General features: G+C 44.5%; 1 protein-coding gene and 1 long non-coding RNA gene across 5 annotated transcripts in view; one reads left to right on the forward strand and one right to left on the reverse strand.

The window, feature by feature from the left end:
• COQ8A (coenzyme Q8A) overlaps positions 1-24,387 on the reverse strand; it is a 55,872-nt gene extending 31,485 nt beyond the window's left edge. Inside the window, exons 1-3 of one of the 4 annotated variants that reach the window (XR_014524295.1) lie at positions 24,214-24,361; positions 4,643-4,837; positions 963-1,379 (exon numbers count right to left, since the gene is read on the reverse strand). Coding sequence is in view for 2 of the 4 variants with exons in the window: in XM_083496103.1 (XP_083352229.1) it covers positions 963-1,379; positions 4,643-4,819 (594 nt within the window). In the remaining 2 variants the exon portion in view is untranslated. Of the gene's footprint in view, positions 1-962; positions 1,380-4,642; positions 4,838-24,198 lie in introns of all 4 variants that reach the window. The other 3 variants (XR_014524296.1, XM_083496103.1, XM_083496104.1) reach the window with 3 other exon arrangements.
• The window catches only part of LOC310703688, a 43,138-nt gene continuing 29,675 nt past the window's right edge, over positions 13,340-26,802 (forward strand). The window contains exons 1-2 of the long non-coding RNA XR_014524311.1: positions 13,340-14,752; positions 15,879-16,017. This is a non-coding gene — a long non-coding RNA (uncharacterized lncRNA). The remainder of the gene's footprint in view (positions 14,753-15,878; positions 16,018-26,802) is intronic.

Below are 26,802 nucleotides of genomic sequence, written 5' to 3' on the forward strand. Positions count from 1 at the left end.
TATAAAAGCAACAGTTAACCAACTTATCCGCAGGAAAGGCCCATCTCGTCAGACGCTCCATTCCACATGATGTAGGAACTGGGCCTTTAGTGTGGTGGTACATAATATTTGCAACACCCTTCCAGTATATATCAGACAAGTGTTGGTTCTATTGTCTTCCTGATGCTTACTGAAGACTTTCTATTTTCAGCAAGCCTTTTAAGTGAAGGTGTTTTTATCCTATTTTTTTGGACTTGAAATTGTTTTTAAGTATGTTTTTAGTGTTGATGGGTTTTCCTTGTTAAAATCACCTTGGGATTTTTTTTTAATGGGAAACAACATGTTAAGTTAAAATAAACAGACAAACTAATAAAAACAAGTTACAACTACAAACCAAAGAAACCAGTTACATCTTTTCTGCCCACCAAAAGGTAACTAAAAGGGAGCAAAGAGGAGCTACTGAAGAAAGACATTTCCACACATTCGGCATTCTCTGATTAACCTAGTGTTAATCTTGGGAGTCTGTACATCCCTCCAATAAATGGAAGCCCATCTGAGTGTCATACAAGGCATGTACCACATTGAGATTATTCCAAGGAAAATAATAGGTTAAGAAAGCCACAGGCTTTGGCAAGTTACTCAGCTTCCCCACCTGTTAAAATGGGAAGATTAAATTTAAAGAGTGTCCTCTCAGTATTGTTACTGAAATGCGTGGCCTGGTTTCCCAAAGTAACCTGGGAGAAAAGGAACTTGCATTTCTTGGCATATTTCCCATGCGGTTACCAATTGAGCAGCAGACATGCTTCAAAGATATTTAAAAACAAAGGAAAATAATGCACTGCTCCCACTACTACCCAGACATGTTCATCGCACAGAAGTTTGGCAGGGCAGGGTTTTGGTTTGGCTTGGTTTTTAAAGAAAGGATAACACTCTTTTAAAAAAACAAACTCCTATTTTCCAGTGGTGTTACACAGCCTACATACCATCTGTTTGTACGGTTTCTGTTGTGGATCTGCTTTCGCCTGCCTGGCTTTGTCAATATCTTCAGCCGTGAGTCCGCCCACCGAGGAATGGTCTTGGTGAAAAGCCCGGCTTTGCCCCCAAGCAGGAGCAGAAGGATTCCAAGGGTCCCTAAAGCCTCCAAAGAGCTTTGCATTCACTTTGGCAGAGATGGGGTTCCAACCCACACTAGGGTCTCCGCTCTCACCGACGTTTGGTAAAGGTCCTCCGGCAACGTACGAGTGAGACGGGCCCTCGGCACCACCAGACTTGGGAGGGTGTTCTAGAGGGGGAGGGTAGAAGTCCTTTGCAGCACCTCCCAGCTCCGATTCAGAGAAGCTCTCGTCTTTTCCAAAGTCCTCACCAATATCTTTCAAGTTCTCCTGTTGCTTGCCCAGATCCTGCAAACAGAACATTGAAAGGTGTTTTTCCTCAGCCAAAAAATAAGGTGTAAACTGCTCTCACAGTCACTCACACTGCTCCATTCTTGAAAAGACAAAACACTTTCCACACCCCTACAAATTCTGATATTTCCATGTCTTGTGTTGTGAACAGCCCCAAGATCTATGGGTGGTATAATAATAATAATAACTACTCTTGTTTGTATCAGCAAGTATTTTTAGAGAATTGATCCGAATCAGTGTCGGTCCTTCCTGTATTTTATGATTTTATAATTAAGACTTTTATAGTAATGATTTTATAACCATGACTTTAATACAGTGTCTTGATATCTGTATGATTTAGTGGGTTATAAATAGACTTACATATAAAGGAACCAAAATGTATGCAATATGCTGATAATTCACTCCAAGTGATGGTGCCACCGCCACCACCCCTTCTCTACAGCCAACACTTTTGGTATTTGTACTCCACCGATCCCAATTCCTGTCTTCATTTATCCCTCACTTGCCGAATGCTTCCTGAAGCAGGGTTGCTTCATCCCGCAACATGAGAGGACCAGGTGTGCCACTTCCGTCAGTATGCCTCCTTGGAAGCAGAAACCGTTTTGCACAAATGTGCTTAATGGTGTACATCAACCTATGTTTAAAATGATTCAGAGAGCTCCTTCTGCGATTCAGTGGAAGCTTCAGCTTGAGGAAAGAGATAGGCAATCATCTCCTACCCATTCCCCATGCAGTCCCACCCACCACATCGCCTCTTGCACAGTTCCAGGGGGCCTTGGATTTTTTCAGAGCAGCTTTTCGGGGGAGGGGGAGCAATGGGAAGGAGGAATCAGAAACAGTCACTTCCCTCCTGACCTCCTTCCTTCAGCAGAGAATCCATCAAACAGAACTGCACTTGTGGAAACTTTGGATTCAACCCACTGCACAACTATGAATTGCTATTCTTATTATTTTGAGACATTGTAGAACTCAGCAGTTTTATCAATGGATTGGGTGGGCCACATGATGTCGGGAAAGAGGCATAATCCTGATTGAAAGAGAGCTATGAAGGGAACAGCCATTCTAGCCATTCCCAATCTAGTGCATCCAAATATTTTGGACTGCAGGTCCCACCAGCCCCAACCAGAACAGCTGTATGATGCTGGGGCTGAAGGGAACCATAGTCCAAACATCTGGAATAATAATAATTATTATTATTTATATCCCACCCTCCCCAGCCGAAGCCGGGCTCAGGGCAGCTAACAACAATCAATCAATCAAATAATCCAACATTCTAAAAACATTTCATTATAAAAATTAATTAAAATCAAATTGATGGCAACCGTTAAGCAAAATTCTGTGCAGGTTGCCAGAGGAGGGAGTCAGGCTGCGCCCTGACCAAAGGCCTGGTGGAACAACTCTGTCTTGCAGGCCCTGCGGAAAGATGTCAGGTCCCGCAGGGCCCTAGTCTCTTGTGACAGAGCGTTCCACCAGATTGGAGCCGCAGCCGAGAAAGCCCTGGCTCTAGTTGAGGCCAGCCTAACCTCTCTGAGGCCTGGGACCTTCAGCATGTTTTTATTTGCAGACCGTAGATTCCTCTGTGGGGCATACCAGGAGAGGTGGTCCCGTAGGTACGAGGGTCCTAGGCCGTATAGGGCTTTAAAGGTTGAGGAAATCTAGCCTAGCAGCTCCCCCTTTGCTTTCAAGTTACATGTTCAGTGCTTCCAAAGATTTGTATCATGATTCAGACACCACCTAGACTTTTTTCACAATAGGAGACTCTCTCCAGTTTCCCCTTTTTTTCCAAACCTTTGGCAAAGATCTCTCTGAAAATATGAAAGCTGGAAGCCTTTTTTTTTAAAAGGAAGAGTAATAATAAATTAAAAGGTCTTTAGATTCTACATTGTGAGAACTAGGTGTCCCAGTAACAGATTTTTCCAGAATGCCATTTAACAACACCTCTTGGCCGATTTAACTACACCGCCACAGGGGTAACACAATGGAAACACTTCTCTTCCAACATTAATAAAAAATAGTTTAGAAAAGGCTACAAGTATCAGAAGTTGGCAGGAACACCACCAAAAACAAAGAGTAATTTACTGGAAAACACTTCACATTTCCACCACCCCCACCCCCAGTAGGAAACAAAAATAACTACAGGTTTTTTAGGCAGACATTGCACATCCATGGAAAAGGCAGCTTCCCTCTTCTCTAAGCACTTGCTAAAGAGAAATAATACATAGGCCACCAAGAGCTGAACTACACATGACAATAATTGGGTTTCACGTAATCAATGTGTACTTTTTAAATTTTAGCTAGATGCTATGGAGAGCACAAGCAGAACCCACATCAAAAGGGGCACCAACAAACATAGCCATTGAGGTTAGGGTTTCTTGGTGCTCAATTTCTTTCTCCTTGTGTCACCTTCTATTCTACTTTAATTGACCTCTCTGATTCTTGCCCTTCCCGATATCAACTTGCCTGAAATCAAAATAATATGTACTTTCAAAAGGGCATGTGATTTATTTAAATATTGTTTTTAGGGTTGTATGATGTCAGATGCCGAGAAAGCCTGTGGGATGATAAATGTGAGATATAAATTTTAAGAAACAAATGAAACCAAAGATCCAGCAATAAGATATTTCCATTTCAATTACCCAAATTCACAGTGTGCAAAAGGTTTCGCCAGATCTTTAAACAACAGCACCTTCAGTTATGTCAACTTTCTAGAATACAATGGTACCTCTGGTTACGAACTCAATTCGTTCCGGAGGTCCGTTCTTAAGCTGAAACCATTCTTATCCTGAGGCGAGCTTTCACTAATGGGGCTTCCTGCTGCGCGCACACGCCTCCCGCTCACATCCCGGGGCAAAGTTTGCAACCAGGAGCAGCTACTTCCGAGTTAGCGGAGCTCGTAACCTGAAGTGTGCGTAACCAGAAGTGTTCGTAACCAGAGGTACAACTGTAGTGAGACTACAGCAGCCATTGGTCAGTTATTGCTGTACTACAACTCCCAAGACCCCCGTCTGTTGGCCATGCTTTCTGATGTAGCTCAGCAACATCTGGAGAACTACCCTGGATTAGAGGGACACATAAATTGACATCTGCTACAGGCTGCAGTCCTCAATTTACTTCCAGTTAAATGTGTATATGATTGCAACCACACATGCATTTCACTACAAGAGACAGTTTAGAATAGAAACCAAAAACAGGCTAATTGCTTATTGATATGGCAGTGCGTGCGCGCACACACACACACACACACACACACACACTCTTACCTGCATTTTCCCCATGGCAGCACTGAACTGCTCTTCAGCAGTGGCCTGGAAGCTCCTGACCATGGTTACTGCATCACCACCAAGGACAACTTGCCGAAGCTGTACCGTCTGTGTTTCTAGAACTGCCTTGCTGAGCTTTGCCAGTCCTCGCATCACCATGATGGCATCGCCTGCCATGCCTGACCACTTCCAGTGCTGGAAAACAGAACCATAATAATAATATCTTTATTGTCATTGTACAACCTGTGTACAATGAAATTAAACAAGCCTCCCTCCCCGCCTCCAAACACTTATAACCAACAGTTATATGCAGTACAGCAAAACCAAAGGACTATCTTCCAAGTAAAGTTAAAGGGACCCCTGACCATTAGGTCCAGTTGCGGAAGACTCTGGGGTTGCAGTGCTCATCTTGCTTTACTGGCCAAGGGAGCCGGCATACAACTTCCAGGTCATGTGGCCAGCATGACTAAGCTGCTTCTGGCGAACCAGAGCAGAGCATGGAAATGCCGTTTACCTTCCCGCCGGAGCGGTACCTATTTATCTACTTGCACTTTGTGCTTTCGAACTGCTAGGTTGGCAGGAGCAGGGATCTTCCAAGTACTTATGAGTCAGTGGGTCCTCAACCCTGTCCCCAAAGTTTGACAAGTTCACCAGGGGATTGTCTACTCAACACTTTGTGTTTCACAAAAGCAAGCTACATGGAAATGTAGCCAAACTGCCTTTCCATCATGTTTCCCCACATGGCACAGCAACCCCCCTTTGAAAATGGGACACATACCCAATCCAATTTATGCCACAACACAAGGGTCTGCACTTCACATGTAAAAGAAAACTGCATTTGAGCTTGAGCAGTTGTCTGGAAACCACCTCTGCTGCCTCTGGAGGAGCCTTCAACACTACAGCCCAGAGAATTTTAGGTTGGTAGGAAACAGCACAAAAAGAAAAAAGCCACGTGCAGAAACACCAAATAAAAAAACTTTAGAAGGATATCCTTTTGAAATTTATCTGAACTTGTCTCAAAAACCAGGATTGTTCTTTCATTCAGAGGACTAATATTTAAGAAACATGTTGGTCTCTAATATGAGCACTTAATTAACCATGTTATAATAAGCATCTGCCACCTTGACTAGAAGTTGTACTCAACAGTCTTTGGGACTACTGAAAAGAAACTTTTGCTCAGTCCCTTTTATCTGCTGCAGTTTTAAGAGACACAAGGGAATTGCTACAGACCCACAAAGTGGCATTTGCAAAATGCATAAAGACCTCACTATCCCAATGCAGATCACTGTTCTGCAGTTCTCCCCAGCAAGCCAACAGCCCTAGCTGGCAGAGAATTGTATCTATGACTAAAAAACCCCTTTGATGTGAATTCACCAGCTACTGTCCTTGTGAAAAGTCAACACTGAGCAATTAGAATTCTGGCTACACCCTAACCTGGAAACTGCCAGAGTTTCAACCATTCTCCAGGTAACCGTTTTTAAGACTCTGCACTGCTTGTTTACATTAGAAGATTGGTTTGCCATAAGCCTTTGTTCCGCCGCACAAATAAGCTGGTCCAGTTACATTCTGTGGAAGTGGAAAAAACTAACTTGAAAATGCTGTGATTTATCAGTCACGTATAGGCAGCATGAGAGGCTTATGGCAGACAATGAACAGCAGAGCAGGAATGCCAGTGCCTGAAAAAATATCAAGGACAGTTTACAAACAGAGGAGCTGTTTGCTTAGCAAAACTGACCAGTCAAAAGCCCTCTTCTCAGCTGAAAGAAAGCCTCTTAACAAATACAGATGTTAGATATGTGGAAACATGGCAAATTGAAAGCGAAAAGGGTACCTGGGCCATTCCACAAATTAATGAACCCCAACTTATCTGCAGAGAGTAAAAGCCTCAGGGTAAGAGAACTGTCCTAGGAAGTTTAGCTGAAGCACTCCAAGGAAATAAACATTAAATCCACAGTATGGATCCACAAAACAACCCCCCCCCCAAAAAAAGGAACTGTAGTTTAACCCTCACAGAACTACAATATCCAGCACCCTTAAACTACAGTTCCCATGATTCTTTTGCAGGGGGAGGTACTTTACATGTATGGTGTGAAGGCAGCCTCTGTGTCAGATTCAAGTGCCCTTACAGAAATGCAACAAAAATCTGTAGTGCCTAAACTCAGATCAACTGCGCCTACCCAGTGGCAGAACAGGCATCTACTTCCCCGATGCCCACAGTCCCCTCAAACATACCCCCCAAATCTGTTCTGTATAAACTAGGAGACCCTCTGGAGTAGGAGGGGGGACTTTAAGAAGGGGACACTCTGTTGGTGCAACTGGAAACCCACTTGTGCACAATATTAGATCACCCACAGATCTCTCTTCAGTCTACAAGCATCACCAGTTTGGCCATGTTCATAAATTGTTTCAAAAGTTTGCCAGAACAGGGGCCAAATGAACTTCAGAATGGAGATGGCATTTCATGAAGGCTGGCTTCCCCTAAACAGAGGAGTTCCTGTATACCACATACATGACTTGTGATAATCCAAATGCCCTTATTCTCCCAGCCGCTGCCCCCCGTTTTTTCTCCTTTTTAAGGTTTATGAAGTACAGCTCGCACCCAAATGGACGTCAAGGAGAGGTGCCTCATACAGTTATTTACTGTGTTTTCAAATCCTTCCCATGATTCCTTGCAAGCAGTCACTGTCAATATACAGGAAACAGCCACCATAGAGTTGCTTCCTAGAAAGGAAGGAGTATCCTTCTCTGCAATGGAAATAAGCACCTTAAGGGGGGGGGGTAGGCTGTTCTAGGAACGCCCTGACAAACAAATTCAGCAAAAGGAACATAAACTCTTCTTCTTTTTAAGCAAGCATTTACTCCCGAGTCCTGCTTCTTTCACCTGAAATTATTGTTCCATGGTTGCACGATTTTGTCATTTGCGTATTCTGAGCAAACAACTCACTGGCAAAGAAAGTAGGTCTTGGGAAGAGAATTCAGGATCCTGAAGAATCTCAGCTCTTTGGGTTTTTTTAAAAATGTAGCCCTTATGCAAAAATTTAAAGCACAGCAGTGGAAAGAAGAATATCTTAGTAAATAAACAGAACCTAACACAACTTAGTGCCACAATTAGCCTTTCATCAGGGAACTTTGGATACAAAGAAGGCTCTGTCTGCAACACAGAGCAAAGAGGAATTAAGGGGAAATTATTTGCTTCCATTTAGGTTTTGAATTGACTTGGGCCCAGCTATCCTTAAGATGTGCAAGCAGTATCTGGGGCTCTCTCTCTTTCTCAAGCCAGAGAAGATACCCCCAGATTTCTATGCACCCTGCATAGCTCTTTGGCCCTTCCCACAAGCAATCATGATCATAGAATCATAGAACAGTAGAGCACCGAGGGTCATCTAGTCCAACCCTCTGCTAGGCAGGAATCTCAGCTAAAGCATCCATGTACCTCTTGCTTAAGGTATAAAAATCCAACATTTCTGAAGGACAAATACACCCAACCCTGGTTTGGAAAGAGGCCACAGGTTCAAGGGGTTAAGCATATGCATTGAATGCAGGAGTTCCCAGGGTCAGTTTTCAATAATCTCTGGTCAAGAGCTGAAGTAAACTACAAACACGAATTAACTAGTGCACATGACATTTTCACAAGTATTTGGAAGAGAGTATAAATACTAAATGATATAATTAGTGAAAGCTGTGACTAGCTACAAACACCCTAACCAGAAAAATTGCTTAAAATAGACATGTTTGAACTCATAAGTCTTCTTTTGTGGCATTTCTTAACATTCAGAGTGACTGCATTAAAATGAATCAAATCACTTAAAATAACACTCAACATGCGGGTGGTGTTTTAATTACTGCATTGATATTGCTCTGATTCATTAACACATTTTATGTATATGTGTGTGTGTTAGTAAAAATTTACCATTATTCCCCTGACCTTTCATTTGTTTCAGAGTGCTAGTTGTCCAGAGAGTATTTCTCTGTTTTGCTCTTCAGTAGAAGGACTAGGAAAGGCCTTTTACTGATTTTATTCATTACATTGCCTTTCCTCAAAGGAGCTCAAAGCAGCTTGCACAGTTTCCTTTCCCCATTTCACTCCCCACAATAACTCTGTGAGGTTAGTTAGGCTAGAGACAGTGACAGGCTCAAGGTTGCCCAAAACCCAGTGACCTCCTATAGCTGGGCAGAGAGTTGAACTAGTCTCTCCAGTCCTAGTACAACACTCTAACCAGTAAGCCACTCACAAGACGAGAGAGAGCCACTTTAAGTCAGAGCAGCCGGCACTGGAAGAGATGGGCCAGTGATCGGACTCTGTATAAGGAACCTCACTGGCATACACTGCCAACAACACTCCACTGAGCATAACAAAATCAGGAGGAAGAAAAGCAAGGCATTGAAACAACAGAAGAAGAAAAAACAGTCACACTGAAAGAATAGATCTTTTAGAACGACCCGTTTTCCAAAATAAAGTTAACGGACAAGCTGCAAAGGAAACAAGTAGCAAACTTCTATTGCTCAACATGTACTCAGCTCTCCACCAGCTAAATATATCGATGAGGAAATAGGGCCAGTTCCCTTTTGTTAGTTTTAAATGTGAAGCAGATAAATAACTGGACCGAGCTCAGGGCTGGCAGAATTCCACATGCTTCCTTGGAATGAAAGTGTCATAGAAACAAGGCTCTATCTTACGTTCACAGAGAGGCCCAATTCTGTTACCTTGAAAAGTTAAAGAAGGATGCACAAAACATTTGGGATTGATGAATACCATTCCAAAACCAAAGGAGGAAGATTCAGTGGACTGTACAGGCCTTTAATGGCCTGCTTCAGACATCATGTTGATAGTAAACTATGGTTTAATCTGAAAGCTGCTCAGAAGTTCACAATTTGTTCCAGCCCCTGCTAACCCATTTGCCACGCTAGGGGAGGAAACAAATCAGAAACTCACTCCGCATGATGCAAACCATGAGTTCACATCGATCAGATGAGCAGGTGAGGAACTTAGTAGGAACTCAGCACAGTGCACACCAGTTTGTTATCCATTCACATTAAAACCAACAACAACACCTATGCTTTAACACTGCATTTGTCAACTTGGTGTCCTCCAGATGTTTGGTGTCCAGTCTCATCAAAGCATCTGGAAAGCACGAGGTTTGCAATAGCTGACTTAGTCTGATGTCTAAACCAGGCAAATGTGAGAAAAGGGCTCTTTTGATGCTAACCTAAGCCTTTTACAACTCTCACACATATTTTAAACTCTTCCCCGAGCCATGAGAACCAGTGAGATGTAGTGGTTTAGAATGTAGAGTTAGGACTGAACAGCATCATAGGAGGAGTATTTTCTAGGACTAAGGTGAAACTGTGAAGCTCCCTTGTTATTTTTGCTATTGGGTGCTGAATGCTGTTTTAGTAATCTTTTTATTTCATTGAATCGTAGAACGGAGGAGTTGGAAGGGACCATGAGGATCATCTAGTCCAACCCCCTGCAATGCAGGAATCTTTTGCCCAATGTGGGGTTCGAACACACAACCCTGGGATTAAGTTTCTCATACTGTACCGACATGCTGTAGTGGGATGTGTTATTTTGGTATGTTATTATATTCGCTATTGTTTTGCTATGCTATTATGAAATTGATTTTGTTGTGTTTGAAACGCATCCCTGTTTCTTTGTTGTAAGCTGCTTTGAGCAGGATTTGGCATACAAATAAAATGAATGAATGAACGACTGGGAAAATCCCGGTCCAAATATCCACTGAGCCTTGGGACTCACAACAAAATGCTGTAGTGTAGAGTGCTCCTGTTCCAGGGTTCTCTTCAAGAGTAACTCATTCCTTTCCTTCTCCAACCCCCGGTTTTCTGTTTCGCCCATCTCAAATGGCATCCTGTGGCCACAGCAGATGCTCAGGGAGCTGTTTGGGGATCCCCACTCTTGAGGTTGTTTATCCAAAAATGTTTTTTGTCCTTCTGCAAACCTTGAATTTCCCCCGCCATGGATAGCTCAGTTGGTTTCAGCATGGTGCTAATAACAGCAGGGTTGCAGGGTTGATCTCTGTATGGGGCAGCTGCATATTCCTGCATTGCAGGCTGTTGACCTAGATCATGGGTAGGCAAACTAAGGCCCGGGGGCCCGATCCGGCCCAATCACCTTCTAAATCCAGCCTCCGGATGGTCCGGGAATCAGCATGTTTTTACATGAGTAGAATGTGTCCTTTTATTTAAAATGCATCTGGGTTATTTGTGGGGCATGGGAGTTCGTTCATTTCCCCCCAAAAAATATAGTCTGGCCCCCCACAAGGTCTGAGGGACATTGGACCGGCCCCCTGGTGAAAAAGTTTGCTGACCCCTGAACTAGATGATCTGCAAGGTCCCTTCCAACTTTACAATTCTATGATTCTATGCCAGTTTCCCCCTCTTATACGCAACAGACCGAGCACCATAGAAACCAATAGCACGTGGTTATTATGAACCAGCACTATCGCTTAGACACCCTTGGCTTGCAACAGGGCTAAGGCTACAGAAGCGCTGCACAGCAGACATGCAGTTCCCTAAGCAAACCACCAACCCTAAAGAGAAAAACAGAGTGACTCAGCTTCTTCCAGCAGATCTTTGACCCTCAGAGAAGTTTTGACAAACCCATCTCTATGTGGGCAGGAAACAATCGGTTCATTATCAACAGAGCGCTGCTGACAAACTGGCCCTGTTTATATTATCAGGAAGATTCTAACCTCCTCCTACCCATCTGAGCTCAACAGCAGGTTTTGTTTTCCAAGTGCACAGCCTGCCCTTTCTCCTCTCCCCCCCCCCCCCACATATCTGGGCTATTTATCGTTTCACATCATTTTCAGCAATGCTGAAAATGCTTCCCTTTATCTCAGCACGAATGAATGCAGATTGCACAGGATAATAGATCTTGGATCTGTACCAATCACTGTAAAAGGCATATCTTTTAAAAAAGAAAGAAAACATCAAATTAAAGGCCAGCAGACTATTCTCATTGCTGTGCCTTGAATTTCAAAGCCTACTGTACTCTTGTGGGCTGTTATCAAGAAATACAGCAGCAAAAGACTTTGATTCCGAGCAACTATTGCGCATTAAGTATGCTGTAGAGTATTTTATGGAGATTTACTATATTGAAAGACAAGGGCATGTTGGAAGGTTTTCTTCCTTCCAGAAGAGTAGGTACATTATCATTAAAAGAGCAGAAAGCGCCCCACTGTAGGCTGGGTTACACAATCACTTTGCCCTTTCCCTACTTCATTTGCATCAATGTTTGGAGCACTTGCAACAAATCAAACATAAAATGAGATTCTGAAGCAGAGAAGAGCCCAAGTTAAGCAAAGGCTTCCCTCAATCCTCAAACTCTGATCACAGACCAAAGACCAGTGCATAGCAAAACCAGATCCTTTCATTTGACAAAAATCCCCTTCCCCCATATACTTCTGCTGACAGTTGACTCTCCTGGATCAAGAGCTCAAGGACACCAATTGGGGGCCAACCTGTGGTGGCTCTCCAGATGTTCTGGAATACGGCTGTGCGATGGCTGGTGCAATGGGGTTTATGGCTGGGTTCAATTGCTAAGCTGTCAAGATGGGGTTGGTTACAAATATTATAAAACAGGGAAGGTTAGCGTCATTTTTCTAAAACCACCAACAAAAGCAAAGCTGTCTGTAACTGGGTACAGTGGTACCTCTGGTTATGAACTTAATTCGTTCTGGGTACTCAACTAGAGCACAGAGTTATTTCCCAAAGCTGCTAAAACACCCAAGCCCACTGCCAACAAAGTTTTCTCCTTAAAAGGCCTGAGGCAACAGGAAGATTGGGGTAAAAATCCAACCCAGGAGGAAGCACGCCAACTGCTTTATTTTAGGCAGAGACACATCAGTAGAGTAAGTATGAATGTCCTGGACCGGCAACTCTATTTACATCATCATGATTAGGTCAGACATTGTCTAGGGATATGCAAAATTGTAGCCATCAGCTGCAACGCCTGGAATTAATGCAGCCTCATTTATGCTGGTCATGGATCTAGAAATAATTCACTTACACCCAATTAGGCTCAGTATTACAAAACTGCAGCCTACTCATCGCCGGCCACCCGCTCCAAACAAGTAGCCAGCATGCTCCTGCTAGGATAATGTCCACAAGCCAATTACAGCTTACTTACTCTGATGGAAATATTGGCATCAGTCCCTTGACTTCAGCAGCAGAAACAGACCAAAGAAAGAAACTAGTATGAATCAATTGGCGGGGGGCATCCCCAAGTATGGGTTCAGAAGTGGGAATGGGCAATAAGAACTCAATCTGTGCCTGAACAATGAGTTTGCTAGAGGCATGGTCCGCACAAGACAGTGAGACATGGGGTTTGTTCTCAGCTCATGCCTGGAAGGGAGAGCGCGTAAGCATGAGTCCCGGTTCTGATGAATCACTAAGCCAAACAGCAGTGAAATGGACCAGGAGGTGCAGTAAAGAGGGCTACAAGTTCTTCTCCAAGAGCCTGCATGTTCGCGCAATCAGATTGAGGAGCCACACCCTAGTCATCTGATTTATTGAACTAGATGGAGCCCTATTGGCTCCATGTGTCACCTGATTCCTACTGAGCCAGCAGATGCAACATGGCTCTCTAGCTATCATAGAATCATAGAGTTGGAAGAGACCACAAGGGCCATCAAGTCCAACCCCCTGCCAAGCAGGAAACGAGGAGTAGTGCTAGTGCTGAAGTGGAGAAAGATAGCAGAGCAGCAGCACCTCCTCTGTCACAGAGAAGCCACTTGGGTCCTCCTGCTGGACTCCTGGGTCCATGACCCCTTTCACCTTTCAGTACAGCACTGCCTCCCATTCTTTCTAAAACAGAAAGAAGGTTCCTATAGCCCTCAAGATATAGCTGGACTACAACTCCCACCATCCTTGGCCATGGTGCCCATGGTTGATAGGAGTTGCAGTGCAACAACATATGGAAGACAACAGGGACCCTATCCCGGCTCCAACCCCAGGACTTTTCCATCGCTCACATTGTTCAAAAAGTGAGGTGAACATTTGAATTTCACCATTTTACGTTCTGTACCATGAAGCTAGGAAAACCCAACTTCAACTTGTGCCTCAAAATTGACAGTGCACTATTAGAGACCATTTCTCATAACACTTATAATCTGTTAAATCCCAAGGTTTCCCTTTAAAAAGTAGGAACCTTTTTTTCCCTCCCAGAGGATTTCAACTTCGTTAAAGCCAGGAGTTGTGTTTCTACAAAAGCTATAAAGAACAAAAGATCCCTCTCATAACATCAGTTGCTTAATAGGACAAGACCACTCTATACAAACTGTCACAAGTCTGCCAATTGCTGCATTACTTTCTATCAAAGTTTTAGCTTCCCCATCAGTAGCAAACAAAGCTCAATTATGTGCAGAGGGCCCAATACAGAGAATTCTCAACATGCAAGATTTTTTTCTGTCACAGGCAAGAGAGTCAAGGGGTGCTTTCACACAAACTGGCCCCATGTTAGATAATCAGTTCATTTCACAACAGCAGCCACAAATACATCACTGTGGATGACTAAAATTTAATGAAATTCAACATTTACTTGTCAACAATAACGGCAAGCGATAATAATTCAAGCAAATTGTCTGAGTGCTTGAAAACTGACTCACCAATTAACATTAGCAGACATCCAAATGTAGACTATCAACGTTAAATCCTCCTCCTCCTTCCCCAAGTTTCACCAGCCCTGAAAACAACTCTTTTTAAACAAGCCTTTGATTCTGTTGCTGTTCAGTTTTCTCAGTTGCTATCTCTGGATCCCTTCTGTAATGCTCTTTTTACATCTGACTCACGGTATTTTATCTAGCTATCTTGGGGATAGGATTATTATCCAATTTTATTTTTGGGATCTGCCTTTATACTTTGCTAGCCTCTTTTGAGCATCTCCTTCGGAGGAGAAAGAGATATAAATTTCTGCATAAACAAACACATAAGAACAATCAGTGCGGACTTTGCCAACTGGCAGCTCGCTTCCAACTGACAACTCACCATATAAGAACAATTTAAAGTGGCCACACTGTTCACCTGCAGAGACAGCCCGAACAGATTTTTTATTTTTGCAATAAGAGATGCAAACTATGTTGAATATTGTAAGTATATAGCACACTGCATCCCTAACTCCACACATGCAAATTAGGTATTCAGCCAAAGATTTGTCATCTTAACAGCACGTGGTGAAATTCAACTGGTGCTCTTGCCTTTTTAGCATGGCAGCCTCTGCAACCCAGCTTCTACCCTTTTATGAAACTAATTCTCTGGAACTAGTTTTAGGGGTACTGAGAGGAGAAGGAAGTGGGGGGATGAATCACCTCCCCCGCTCTTCATTAGTGAAGGCCTCTGCTTCCATGAGCACAAAAGCACCAACTAGGTTTTATCCCGTATCCCCTCAATGGTCATTACTACACACGGGTTATGGGAAGACAAGTATGCTGAATAATCATGTTATGAAAATGCAGTGTTTCCTTACAAAAAGCCATAGTATTGAACCATATAGCTCACTTTCTTATACATGGGGCCAAACACCTTTTACACAGTGAAGCCCCAATCCTACAGTTGCTAATTCACTCTCAAAATATTCAGTGACCTTTACAACACACACACACAGATTGGCTTCTAAGAGGCCTTCTCTTTCCAGTCCACACAATGCATGGATCTCAACCTCTCAATACTCACTTGTTTTCCAAAATAGTTTACTGCTGCAGAATATTAGGCTTCAGTAATACAGCTATAGACATTGATATATACATACAGCTTGTAGGCTTTTTCAGACAGAGATACAGTTATATATATAAGTACAAAGTATCTCCGTTGCTCCAGCCATTCAGTACATAACACAGACTCCGACTCACTTCTGAAGTCTGACACAGACACACTACACAAAAACCCTGGACCAAAAGAGCTGACATGCCTTAATCACTTATACAGACAGCACCGGGCTGTTGCCGTAGCAACTGGCTTGCCTGACCTTGCACCTGTTGGCTTATCTCAGACCATGGAGTAAATTGTGCTCATGAAGGAAATTAACCACTTCCTCCATGTCCAGTTCCTCCAACAAATTCAACCGAGGGAAACTAGATGAAGTGGGAAGTAGGGTAAATTGGGAAGTGGTTGTTTCAGTTGCATGTGCTTAGGCTTAGATACAGGATCTGTTATAGTGGGGTACAGGAACTAGGGGACTAAGCCAAAGGCTTCACAGAAAATGTGATTTTTTTAAAAGAAGGGAGAGGTGGCATCATGCAAATATTCTGGCGAGAGTTCCAAGTCTACGTGGCAGCAAGCAAGAAAATAAAAGAATTTAAGGAAGCAGGAGCTCTTATATGACTGGAAAAATGGGAGAGCTGGAGCAGCAAAGATCAGAGGTAGAGATGTGTATGTGGATTTGAATGGAAAGTAGTTTGCATTCCAATGAGATTGGGTAGAGAGTTACCTTCTACTGCCTTGTACAGTGGTACCTTTGGTTACAAACTTAATTCATTACGGAGGTCTGTTCTTAAGCTGAAACTGTTCTTATTCTGAGGCACGCTTTTGCTAATGGGGCCTCCTGCTGCATGCACACCAGAGGTGCGCAATTTCTGTTCGCACCCTGGGGCAAAGTTCGCAATCTGGAGCAGCTACTTCCGGGTTAGCGGAGCTCGTAACCTGAAGCGTTCGTAACCAGAAGTTTGTAACCAGAGGTACAGTGGTAGCTCGGGTTAAGAACTTAATTTGTTCTGGAGGTCTGTTCTTAACCTGAGGTACCACTTTAGCTAATGGGACCTCCCGCTCCCGCTGCAACGCAATTTCTGTTCTCATCCTGCAGCAAAGTTCTTAACCCGAGGTACTATTTCTGGGTTAGCAGAGTCTGTAACCTGAAGCGTCTGTAACCCGAGGTACCACTGTACCACTGTATAGGAATATCTCCTTCAGCATCCTGAAACAATTATATGAGGGCAGCTGACTCTCTTTGCCCCATCATCTAGGTAGGTTCCCACTCTTCCCAAACCAGAACTGCAGGCAGGAAGACCTGTGCCAGCACAGGAAATATTACCTACACAAAGTTCCAAAAGAAATACATGCACTCTGGAGTTCCAGAAATTTTTAAGACCAATAAGGAGACCAAGGAAGGCCTGACCTATTTTTTAAAGCTCCGTTCAGTAACATTAGAACATACTGGGTTGTTACCTGTTTGCAACTAGTAACATGGGCACAAAGGGGCCAGGCAACTTCAGAGATGTTGTGCAAATAAAGCTGAGAAACGACTGGAAGGAATTTAACAGCAATGCAAATGCTATATTAATAATGGCTAATAAGCAATACAAAAGTAACAACCGAGTGCACTTCTACATTAGATTCATGCTGTAACTCCTAGTGATTTTCTAGTAAATAGAAAGCATAAGCATATTTTTATAGGAAGAAGCTTACTAGTCTGGAAACTTGGGGAGGGACAAGGGGGGAAACTTTTTTTTTAAAGCACAGCTCCATATTTCCCATCTTCATTCTCCACAATCCTTAACAACAAGAGCTAAAATAGTAGAAACCTCCAAGCTCTTCAATCTGTCAGGCATGGTGTGAAATAATATCCCAGAACCATCTGCCTTTAAGTTGCCTATTTTGGGGGAGAGAGGGCCAAAAAGAATTCTTCTTGCTGTAAAGATTCAAGGTCTATTCTTAGTCTCTTAAATATTGCAAAGAAAGCAGTTGCCTGTGACAGCACATGGAAAAGAAAAGCATCTGGCGTCTGCTTTTATATATACAGGCGCGATACACATCTCCAGTGTGTCAAATAATAGTAAGTTGGGAATAAAATGGAACAGCTAACATGGTTGTATGGGAACCCTTGACTGCTCTCCCCATCTCCTGCATTTCATCACTGAATTCAAATAAGATAAAGAATCAACACTGTTGGTTATTGTGGCTTTCCAAGGTCATCGGTTTTTGCTCACATACGCAAACAGCGTAAGATAAATGACTACGAACATATTTTATCTAAGTTTTCAAGGTCACAAGGGTCACGGCTTTCAACCCTGGTCAATCCATAGAAATACATGCATGTTATTTATGCAGATTTGGCCTGCAGTAAGAGTCGCACTATCAACAGTGATTAAAGGGATCCTTGTAAAGAAACGTGAGCAACCCTGAAGTCGCTTAGATTAAAGACATGAAACCACAGTCTTCTACATTATCATTTCCTCCCTCTGAAAGAAACAGTTCTGCCTTTGCCTTCCTGACCTTTGCGGTCTCTCTCTGATTAAACTCACCAAGGGAAGGTGAGGGCCTTCCCCTTTCTGTCTCCAGCAGCTGGTGTTGAAGTGAGGGGCAGACAGGGCTTGTCAGCCTGGGAAGGTAGCCCATCTAGGAGAAGAAAAACTCTGACCCTAAACCTCCACTGCCTTGGGGGATATCTTCAGGAGAAGAAAAGTCTAAGCAGTAGACCCAACACATTCCAGAGTGGAGTCCCTGTACTCCTCCTTTCAGCAACTCCTGCAGCCAAGCTGGTGCCAAACATATTGCTCTGCTTTCCTTTCGACCATATCAACGAGGCCACAAACTACAGGTGTGAGGAATCCTTTTCAACCAAAGGGCTAGTGTCTTATTCTGAGCAACTTTCCAGGGGCCACGTGTCAGTGGTGGGCAAGGCCGCAGGCAAATGTGGATGGAGCAATGAAATGGAAGTTCAACCTCTGTACAGTCGGCTACTTTCTATATTCTCACACACTCTTTTTTAATCCTCCATTCAAGCTAGCGATGGCAGCCAGGCAAACAGACTCATGGAGGGTGCAAAGTAGGGTCAGTGAGGGCGTAGACCTAGGAGAGGGGCATGTCCAGAGTAGTGGGCAGGTCAAAGTCCTGAGAGCCAGACAGAGCTGCTTCCAGCGTTCCAAAATTCACCAGGCACATTTTGAACCTGGCTATCAGCCGCTTGTGACCAAGTGAAGGTGTCCAAGCAGCAGAATGGCACCTGATGTCTTCACCATCTGGAAGTTAGGATCATTGGATCTGGACTGCTTTCACACACTAGCAACTCATCCTATGGAATTTTATGGAGGATGGATGGCGGCTAACAGATTGAGGTTGAATCCTGACAAGATAGAAGTACTGTTTTGGAGGGACAGGAGGCGGGTGGGTGTGGAGGACTCCCTGGTCCTGAATGGGGTAACTGTGCCCCTGAAGGACCAGGTACGCAGCTTGGGAGTCATTTTGGACTCGCAGCTGTCCATGGAGGCACAGGTCAATTCTGTGTGCAGAGCAGCTGTTTAGCAGCTCCATCTGGTACGCAGGCTGAGACCCTATCTGCCTATGGACTGCCTCGCCAGAGTGGTGCATGCTCTGGTTGTCACTCGCTTGGACTGCTGCAGTGCATTCTATGTGGGGCTACCTTTGAAGGTGACCCAGAAACTACAACTAATCCAGGATCCAGCTAGACTGGTGACTGCGAGCGGCCGCCGAGACCACATAACACCTTGAAAGACCTACATTGGCTCCCAGTACATTTCCGAGCACAATTCAAAGTATTGGTGCTGACCTTTAAAGCCCTAAATGGCCTCGGCCCAGTATACCTGAAGGAGCATCTCCACCCCCATCACTCAGCCCGGACACTGAGGTCCAGTTCCAAGGGCCTTCTGGTGATTCCCTCATTGCAAGAAATGAGGTTACAGGGAACCAGGCAGAAGAGCGTCTTCTTGGTAGTGGCACCCGCCCTGTGGAATGCCCTCCCACCAGATGTCAAAGAGAACAACAACTACCAGACTTTTAGAAGACACCTGAAGGCAGCCCTGTTTTGGGAAGCTTTTAATGTTTGATGCATTACTGTATTTTAATATTTTGTTGGAAGCCACCCAGAGTGGCTGGGGAAGCCCAGCCAGATGGGCAGGGTATAAATAAATTATTATTATTAATTATTATTATTATTATCTGCTATATTTTATCTGCACAATGAGAACAAATCTCAGGAACCAAAAACTTGTATTGAAAAATATGACTTTCGAGCCTTCTGGCCCCAAAACAGCAAGTAGGCATTCCATTTTGGCGACTGTAGCCCTGGTTTAAATAGCCGTTTGGTGCCTAGCTTATATATCTGAGTTACTAACACTGGAATGTTCAGAGGGCACATTCATGCCTGGGATCCAAGGCCCCACAACTCTCTGACACAGAAAGACCCCTTTGGCTGCCCAAGGCTGGTGAATGAGTATCTAACGTAGTAACATCAATGAAGTAGAAAGGCTGAATTTTTAGGACTTTAAAAGTTCAACTGCTGTCAGTCTGCAAGACTAATAAGCAGCATCTGGTTTCCCTCTAGAACAAAAACTAAGAGCACAAGCAGCTTTCCACAAAGGTGATGCTAAGCAGAGTTCTACAACTTGGCACACATCACAGAAAAGCTGGAACAATAAAGCATGGGTAGGCAAACTAAGGCCTGGGGGCCGGATCCGGCCCCATCGCCTTCTAAACCCGGCCCATTGATGGATCTGGAATCAACATGTTTTTACAAGAGTAGAATGTGTCCTTTTATTTAAAATGCATCTCTGGGTTATTTGTGGGACATAGGAATTTGTTCATTATTATTTTTTTATCAAATATAGTCCAGCCCTCCACAAGGTCTGAGGGACAGTGGACCGGCCCCCTGCTGAAAAAGTTTGCTGGCCCCTGCAATACAGTAACAGACTCCAACAATGAACTCAGCCTTCCCCAACCCGGTTGTTGTTGTATGTTGTTCTTATGCCCCACATTTCCCCCGTAGGTTCCCTCCAAATTTTTGAGACTACAACTCCCATCAGCCTCAGCCAGCAGTTATAGTTCAAAGATGGTGAGGCTGCTTTATATTTTTGATCCAATAAAGTTTGCATTTGGGCAATGCAATCCCTACTCAGGAGTAAGTCCTACAAAATTCAGGGGTTCTATGATTCTATGTGATTCTATGTTGGCCGCAGAAGAGAAAAGCCCTAATCTCTCCTGGCAAGAACGTAAAGGCTAGCCTCTTAGGCTGTTAAAAAACAACAAAACCACTGACTTCTACCAAGCAAGATGGTAGATAAGTCCCATTTTCTCTTAAGAACTATGTACTTTCCCCTCAAAGAAGCCTGCCAGAGCTTTAAGATTAGCCTCAGAGACCTGGCCGGGTGCTCCAAAAATGTTTTTATGTCAGCAAGCATCTACTGTTCAACTGTTTGCTGCTGTAAAGTAACTATATAGGATAATGCTATCTTTATTGCTGTTGTTTTTGTACTGGAAGAAGGGATTTAAGAGTTGTTGCTTTGTTTCATTTTATTGTTTATAAACATGTCTTTATAGGGCAAGTTACAGCTAAGACTACCAAGTCAATAAAAAACACTCAGCCAACCAACTAAATTCTCCCAGAGGCAAGTGCAGGTCTGTGACCAAAGTCTTTGAAGTACCTAGCAACACCCTTGCCTCCAGGTGATCATCAGACAGGCAGGTTTTTTCTTTGTTAGGATATTTTTCCTCTATGCAGTCGATTTATGCCACAAATACATCTGGGACAGGTAGTTAGATGTTTGTGCAGTAGTCATTTCTCCACACTTATCTGCAAGGCTGGTCATAGTAGAGCCAAGATCTGTGCACATGAAGTTAAGGGAAGATTTCAATTCCTCTGGATAATAAACCATATTCTGCTTGCAAGCTTCCTATGGGTATCTGGCAGGCCAATGTGAAAACTGGATGCCAGACTAGACGTTCCATTGGCCTGATCCAGTAGGACTCTTCCTAAGCTCTTATGAACACCTGAGACAAAATAAGTCCCCTCCCTCTTCCCTTTCACTTGCTCAAGTGGCAGAATACAGGATTTGCAAGAAGGGGGATACCAAGTATTAAGCAGATCAAGAGAGCATTGATGAGGGAGCTATATCCACAGCAAACACAAAAAATATGAATCACAGCCCTTTAGATGTTCGCATTTACCCTAATCGCTGGAAGGAACACCAATTCATCGGGTCTGGAATGCAAGCAGACACACAGTGTACATCAGGCAACCGGCAAGAGCCACAACCTACACAGCAGGTGCGTTAAACAAACACTGACATCACTCACTTAAAATGTTCAGTCACCATCTCATTGCCGCTAATACGCACCAGGTAAATTGTGCTTTTCTTCACTTCTTCTCAATGCAATGGAAAATTATGCTGTGTTCGCACTACATTTATTAAGTATACTCTCAATATACCAAAAGAAACCTTTCATTTTACTACCTGAGGCTTTTTGCAATGCAGAGTATTTAGGCTTGTGCCACCAAGTCATACAAGCAGCTCTGGGTCAATGGTACAGAGCTCACCTCAGGAGCAAGGCAAGGTTAATCGGGCTGACTGGAAAGAGGATTGCCTTAGTGCATATTATCTTTAGGCTCAAGATGGACACATTGCACAGAGACAGCTGGCAAATTCAAATCTGTAACATTCAAGTAATGGGGGTGGGGGAACAACCCAAATAAAAGTGTGGGAAGTTGGGGGAGTGGGAGAGGCCAGAAGTGAGAAAGGATGGCACTAGTGGAATGCACGCTGCTCTGGATGGGTGTGGTCACACTCCCCTTGCAGAATCACAGAAGCAGGTGTGCAGCTTGGGGAGACTTCTGTATCCAACACCATCAGTGGAGGCACAAGCAAGTTCAGTGGCACAGAATGCCTTCTAGCAACTTTGACCAATAGCACAGTTGCAACCCTACCAGGACAGGGATAACCTGGTTTCAGTTGTCTACGCTCTGATTACCTCCTGGTTAGACTACTACAATACACTGTATGTGGGACTGCCTTTGAAGACAGGTCAGAAGCTACAGCTAGTGCAGGACTACTTAGCAGAGGTAAATGGTTAGCCAAAACATAAAGGTGGAAACATGTAACACTGGTTCTGACCCAACTGTGTTGGCTGCCAATTTGTTTCTGGGACCAATTGCTGCTTTTGACCTTTAAAGCCTTATATAATTCGGGACCGCTATATCTAAAAGACCACCTTTCCCCATATGAACCTGCCAGGACCCAGAAGCTATTATCTGAAGTTCTTCTTTACATGCCACCTCCACAACTGGAAGGTGACAAGAAAATGGGCCTTCTCTGAAGTAGGCCCTGATTATGGAAGTAGCCTCTGTTTAAAAAGGCCCACTGTTTAAGGAGGCCTGTGACAAATACATTTTTGTTTTCAAGGTCATTTGGACATCATCGGGACATTTGATATTATCATTATTATGATATTGTACTATAATAATACATTGTATGGTTAAATTTATTTACAGTAACGTTTATGTGAGTTTACTGTAGCATTTTTACTTTAGCTGCAAATCACTTTGTGGCCTTTTTGGTGGAGAGGAATGCATAAAAAATTAAGAAACCTAACCTAGCAAGGAAAAATGGTTCCATATGTTTATGGGGGGAAATGTAGCTACTTTTTGCATTCAGGATCGCCTGCCACATAGCATGTGGCTTCTGAAAACCAAACTAATAGTTTTCTGGAAGGGGACTTCAAAAGATAATTTCCTCCTCTCTCCCCGCCCCTACTTACTGGCCTGCACAGCTTGAATCCTCCTGATCTAGTGGTTTTGCCTTCTTTGTTTCTATCGACGCTTTCTAAGCATTTCCTTGGCGGGCGTAAAATGGTTTCAGACCGAGCCCTTCCATCTGACAACCAGACAATTTGAAATACGCTATGTATATTCTAACAGTGAAAAACGCCGTCCAATAAAAAGAAAAGAGCAGGCCTGGGGAGATTTGGGGAGGGGCTGCAGATTGGGATGATGGACATTAACAAATACAAGGTATACGGATGGGGGTTGCAGCAGCTGCTGCTGCCGCCCCACGGACGAGAAAAGCAGGAAAGAGCGCCACGCCTCCCGTTTCCAGCTCCGGCGCTGCAAAGACCGTGCCCGGCGCGAACCGCGGCCCTTCTACTCCCCGTTAGCGGCAGCGGCACCGACGTGCAGCCCTGGGATCGTCCCGCTTGCTTCCCCTACCCGCAAGCACTTGAAAGAGCGACTCCGAGCGCGGCTGCAAAGGGGCGCCGAAAGCACCCCCCCTTAACCGAGCGCATCTGGCCCAGCGCCACTTAGGTCTCCCCGCCGGGATCCCTCCCAACCTTTGCGTGGGGAGGCGTGCGTGCATGGATAGGCAAACTAAGGCCCGGGGGCCGGATTCGGCCCAGTCGCCTTCGCAATCCGGCCCACGGAAAGTCTGGGAATCAGCGTGTTTTTACATGAGTAGAACGTGTCCTTTTATTTAAAATGCATCTCTGGGTTATTTGTGGGGCATAGGAATTTATTCATATTATTTTTCAAAATCTAGTCCGGCCCCCCCACAAGGTCTGAGGGACAGTGGACTGGCCCCCTGCTGAAAAAGTTTGCTGACCTTTGGCTTAGAGGGAAAGGTCGCCCACTGGAAAGGGCTTCTCCCCCCCCCCCCACACACACACACCCTTTTTGGGCCCCGTGCATGGGGACGGGCGCCGCGCTGAGGAAAAGCTGGGCTCCCACCTCTCCCCGCTGGCGCAAGCGCGCCCCTCACCGCTCCCCCTCTTAACCCACCCACCCGCCATGCAAAATGCAAGAGGGCCGCTCCCCGACGTACCCCTCGCTCGCTTACCTCCCCGGGCAGGAGAGCTTCGCAGCAGCAGCAGCAACGTCGTGCCCGCTCGGCGACTCCGCTCGCCTCCGCCCCGCGGCACCACGAGGTGCGCGAGCTTGTTTACCAACTCGCGTTTCCCTCCCCCCCCCCTTCCCGCACCGCCCCGTCGGCTAGAGACCCCCGCGGCCAGGCTCCGCCCCCGGCGCGCCTATTGGCTCTGCCGAAACCACCGCCCTCCCCTGCCCGGGGATTAGCGCGAGAGCCGAGGTTGCCAAGCCGCCGGGAGCGTGTTCGGCTCGTGGGGCCCGCGCTCTGGCCAATGGGAAGCCGGGGCGGACGGAGCTTCCGCCAATCCCGAAGCGGCGTGTCCTCTCGTCCGTTCCCTCCCGCCGCCTCTCGCACATCCCGTCCTTGTTGCGTTGCTCGTTCGACGCGGTGGCGGGAGGGTCGGTGCATGTGCAGCGGGGCACGTTGCTGTTGCCGCCGTGCGCGTCTTTCCTCGCCCCCCCCCGGGGTTGTGCTGCGTCGTCCCCGCCCTCGGACAAAGCTGGGGTTCCCGGACTCCCTGTCTAACAAAGGCCGCTTTCCCAAAAGCTCCTGTCTGCCACCCTGAAGTTACGTGTCTCCCTGCACGTATCTGCACAGGGCATTTCAGTGCAGTGCTTGTTGGTACGGGGAAGGGGGGAGACGCTTGGAAGTTTTCTGTGTTAATGGGGTTAACTGCAGGGCGGATAATTTGCAAGATAAATGGTGGGGTGCGAAAAGGCAAAGATAAAAGGTTGCTGGGTTTTAAATTTATTTTTTAGGATACTCCTTTTGTTACTTCAAAAAAGGGTTAAAAATGTATGTTGCAACTAATGGCTTAAAAGTATACAAAATGACTTTGCAGTCCCTTCGTTTTCATAGCCTTATCATTTCGCAGAGAAGCGTAAACAAATAACCACCCAGAAAGAAGCAAATATCAATTTCCCTGCTTGACATCCAGCGTGCTGGCCACCAAAGTATGCAGCCCCTGACCTAGAATTCCCAGTTCTCTGCCACACAATTATTTACTCTTAGCAGAGCAGACAGCCAATAAAATAAGGCTGCAATCCTGACCCTACTTACCTGGGAGCAAGACCCACTGAATTCAGTGGGACTTACTTCTGAGTAAACATGAAGTCAAGATTGCATTGTTCGTTTGGGTCTACTATTGGGGCTATCAAACACCCTGCTTCTGAATTCATGTTTAAAACAGAAAGCATGTTGACAATTCAGATTGCAACAGCTAAATAAAAGTGGACACTTTAATTTTATTTGTTACATTTGTATCTCAGTCTTATTCTCAAAGGGATGTTTTGATCATTGGCCTTCTCTCTTCTCTGAAATAAAACAGTCTTGTGGCACCTTAAATAATTGTATAATAGCATGTCCTTTTGTGGACCAGAATCCACTTCATTAGACGCTTGAAGTGTAATCCTTAGCTGCACGTACACACAGACACAGATACACACAGATACACACGCATGGGAATAGAACTGTAAGCCGCCCAGAGTGGCTGTGTTAACCCAGTCAGATGGGCAGTTAGCTAGCTAAATAAATTAGAAAAAATAAAATAAAATAAAAAGACTAATCAGCAAACACTGTAAGGAACTACTAACTTTTCTCTTGGTTGCTGTCAGGCTTAAAATGGTGTGATGTTGGTGAACACTTGAAAGACTCTCAGCTGATGCACAGCATAGTCATGTTAGGACCATTTCATAGGCAAACTCGGCCCTCCAGATGTTTTGGGACTACAACTCCCATCATCCCTAGCTAACAAGACCAGTGGTCAGGGATAATGGGAGTTGTAGTCCCAAAACATCTGGGGGCCCCGAGTTGGCCTGCATTAGCAGTATGCCTGCATTAGCAGATAAATTGATATGCCCAGTCAAAGTAGATAAAATGACTGCAGACCCCCAACTCTTTTTATGCAGGTTGGCATATTCTCATTTTTCACATGAGAAGAGACAACCAAATGAGAAAACTGCCACAAACACATGGCAAGCTGCGGAGCGATATGCTAGAATTATACGAAGTTGGACAATGTATTTGTGTATTTGCTCTTTTATTATAGAATACCTGTAAACACAAGGAATTTGCTTATGACCTCAGAGCAGTTGTGTCTTCTGGCTACAGTTATATCGGTTTGTATACCTTTGTGATTGAATATAAATATATATCCAAGAAGCCATTATATCTCAAACTGTTTGTATTTAATAATATTCAAACATTTACATTTTTGCAGTACAATGCTATACATGTCTACTCATAAGGAAGCCCCTTTGAACTCAGCAGGGCTTACACCCAAGTAAGTTGGTTTAGGATTGCAGCCTAGAAATAACAACAAAGCATAGAGAGTTGTCATGCACCTCTGTCAATCTTTCTGTGTATGTGTGATATGCATGTGTTAAGTGGAATATTTGTAGAGCAATAGGTTAGACATACTTCATAAAGAACTTTCATTCAGAAAGATCAACTTTAAATACCAAGTTTCCCCATCTGTCTCTGTATCCACAGAGCTGCATGCCAGGGTTTTTGAAGTTAATTTCCAGTATTTTATATAGCTGAATGGTTTTCTTTCCTCCC

This window comes from Podarcis liolepis (assembly GCF_965112155.1).
Source record: "Podarcis liolepis genome assembly, chromosome: 3".
Lineage (NCBI taxonomy): Eukaryota > Metazoa > Chordata > Lepidosauria > Squamata > Lacertidae > Podarcis > Podarcis liolepis.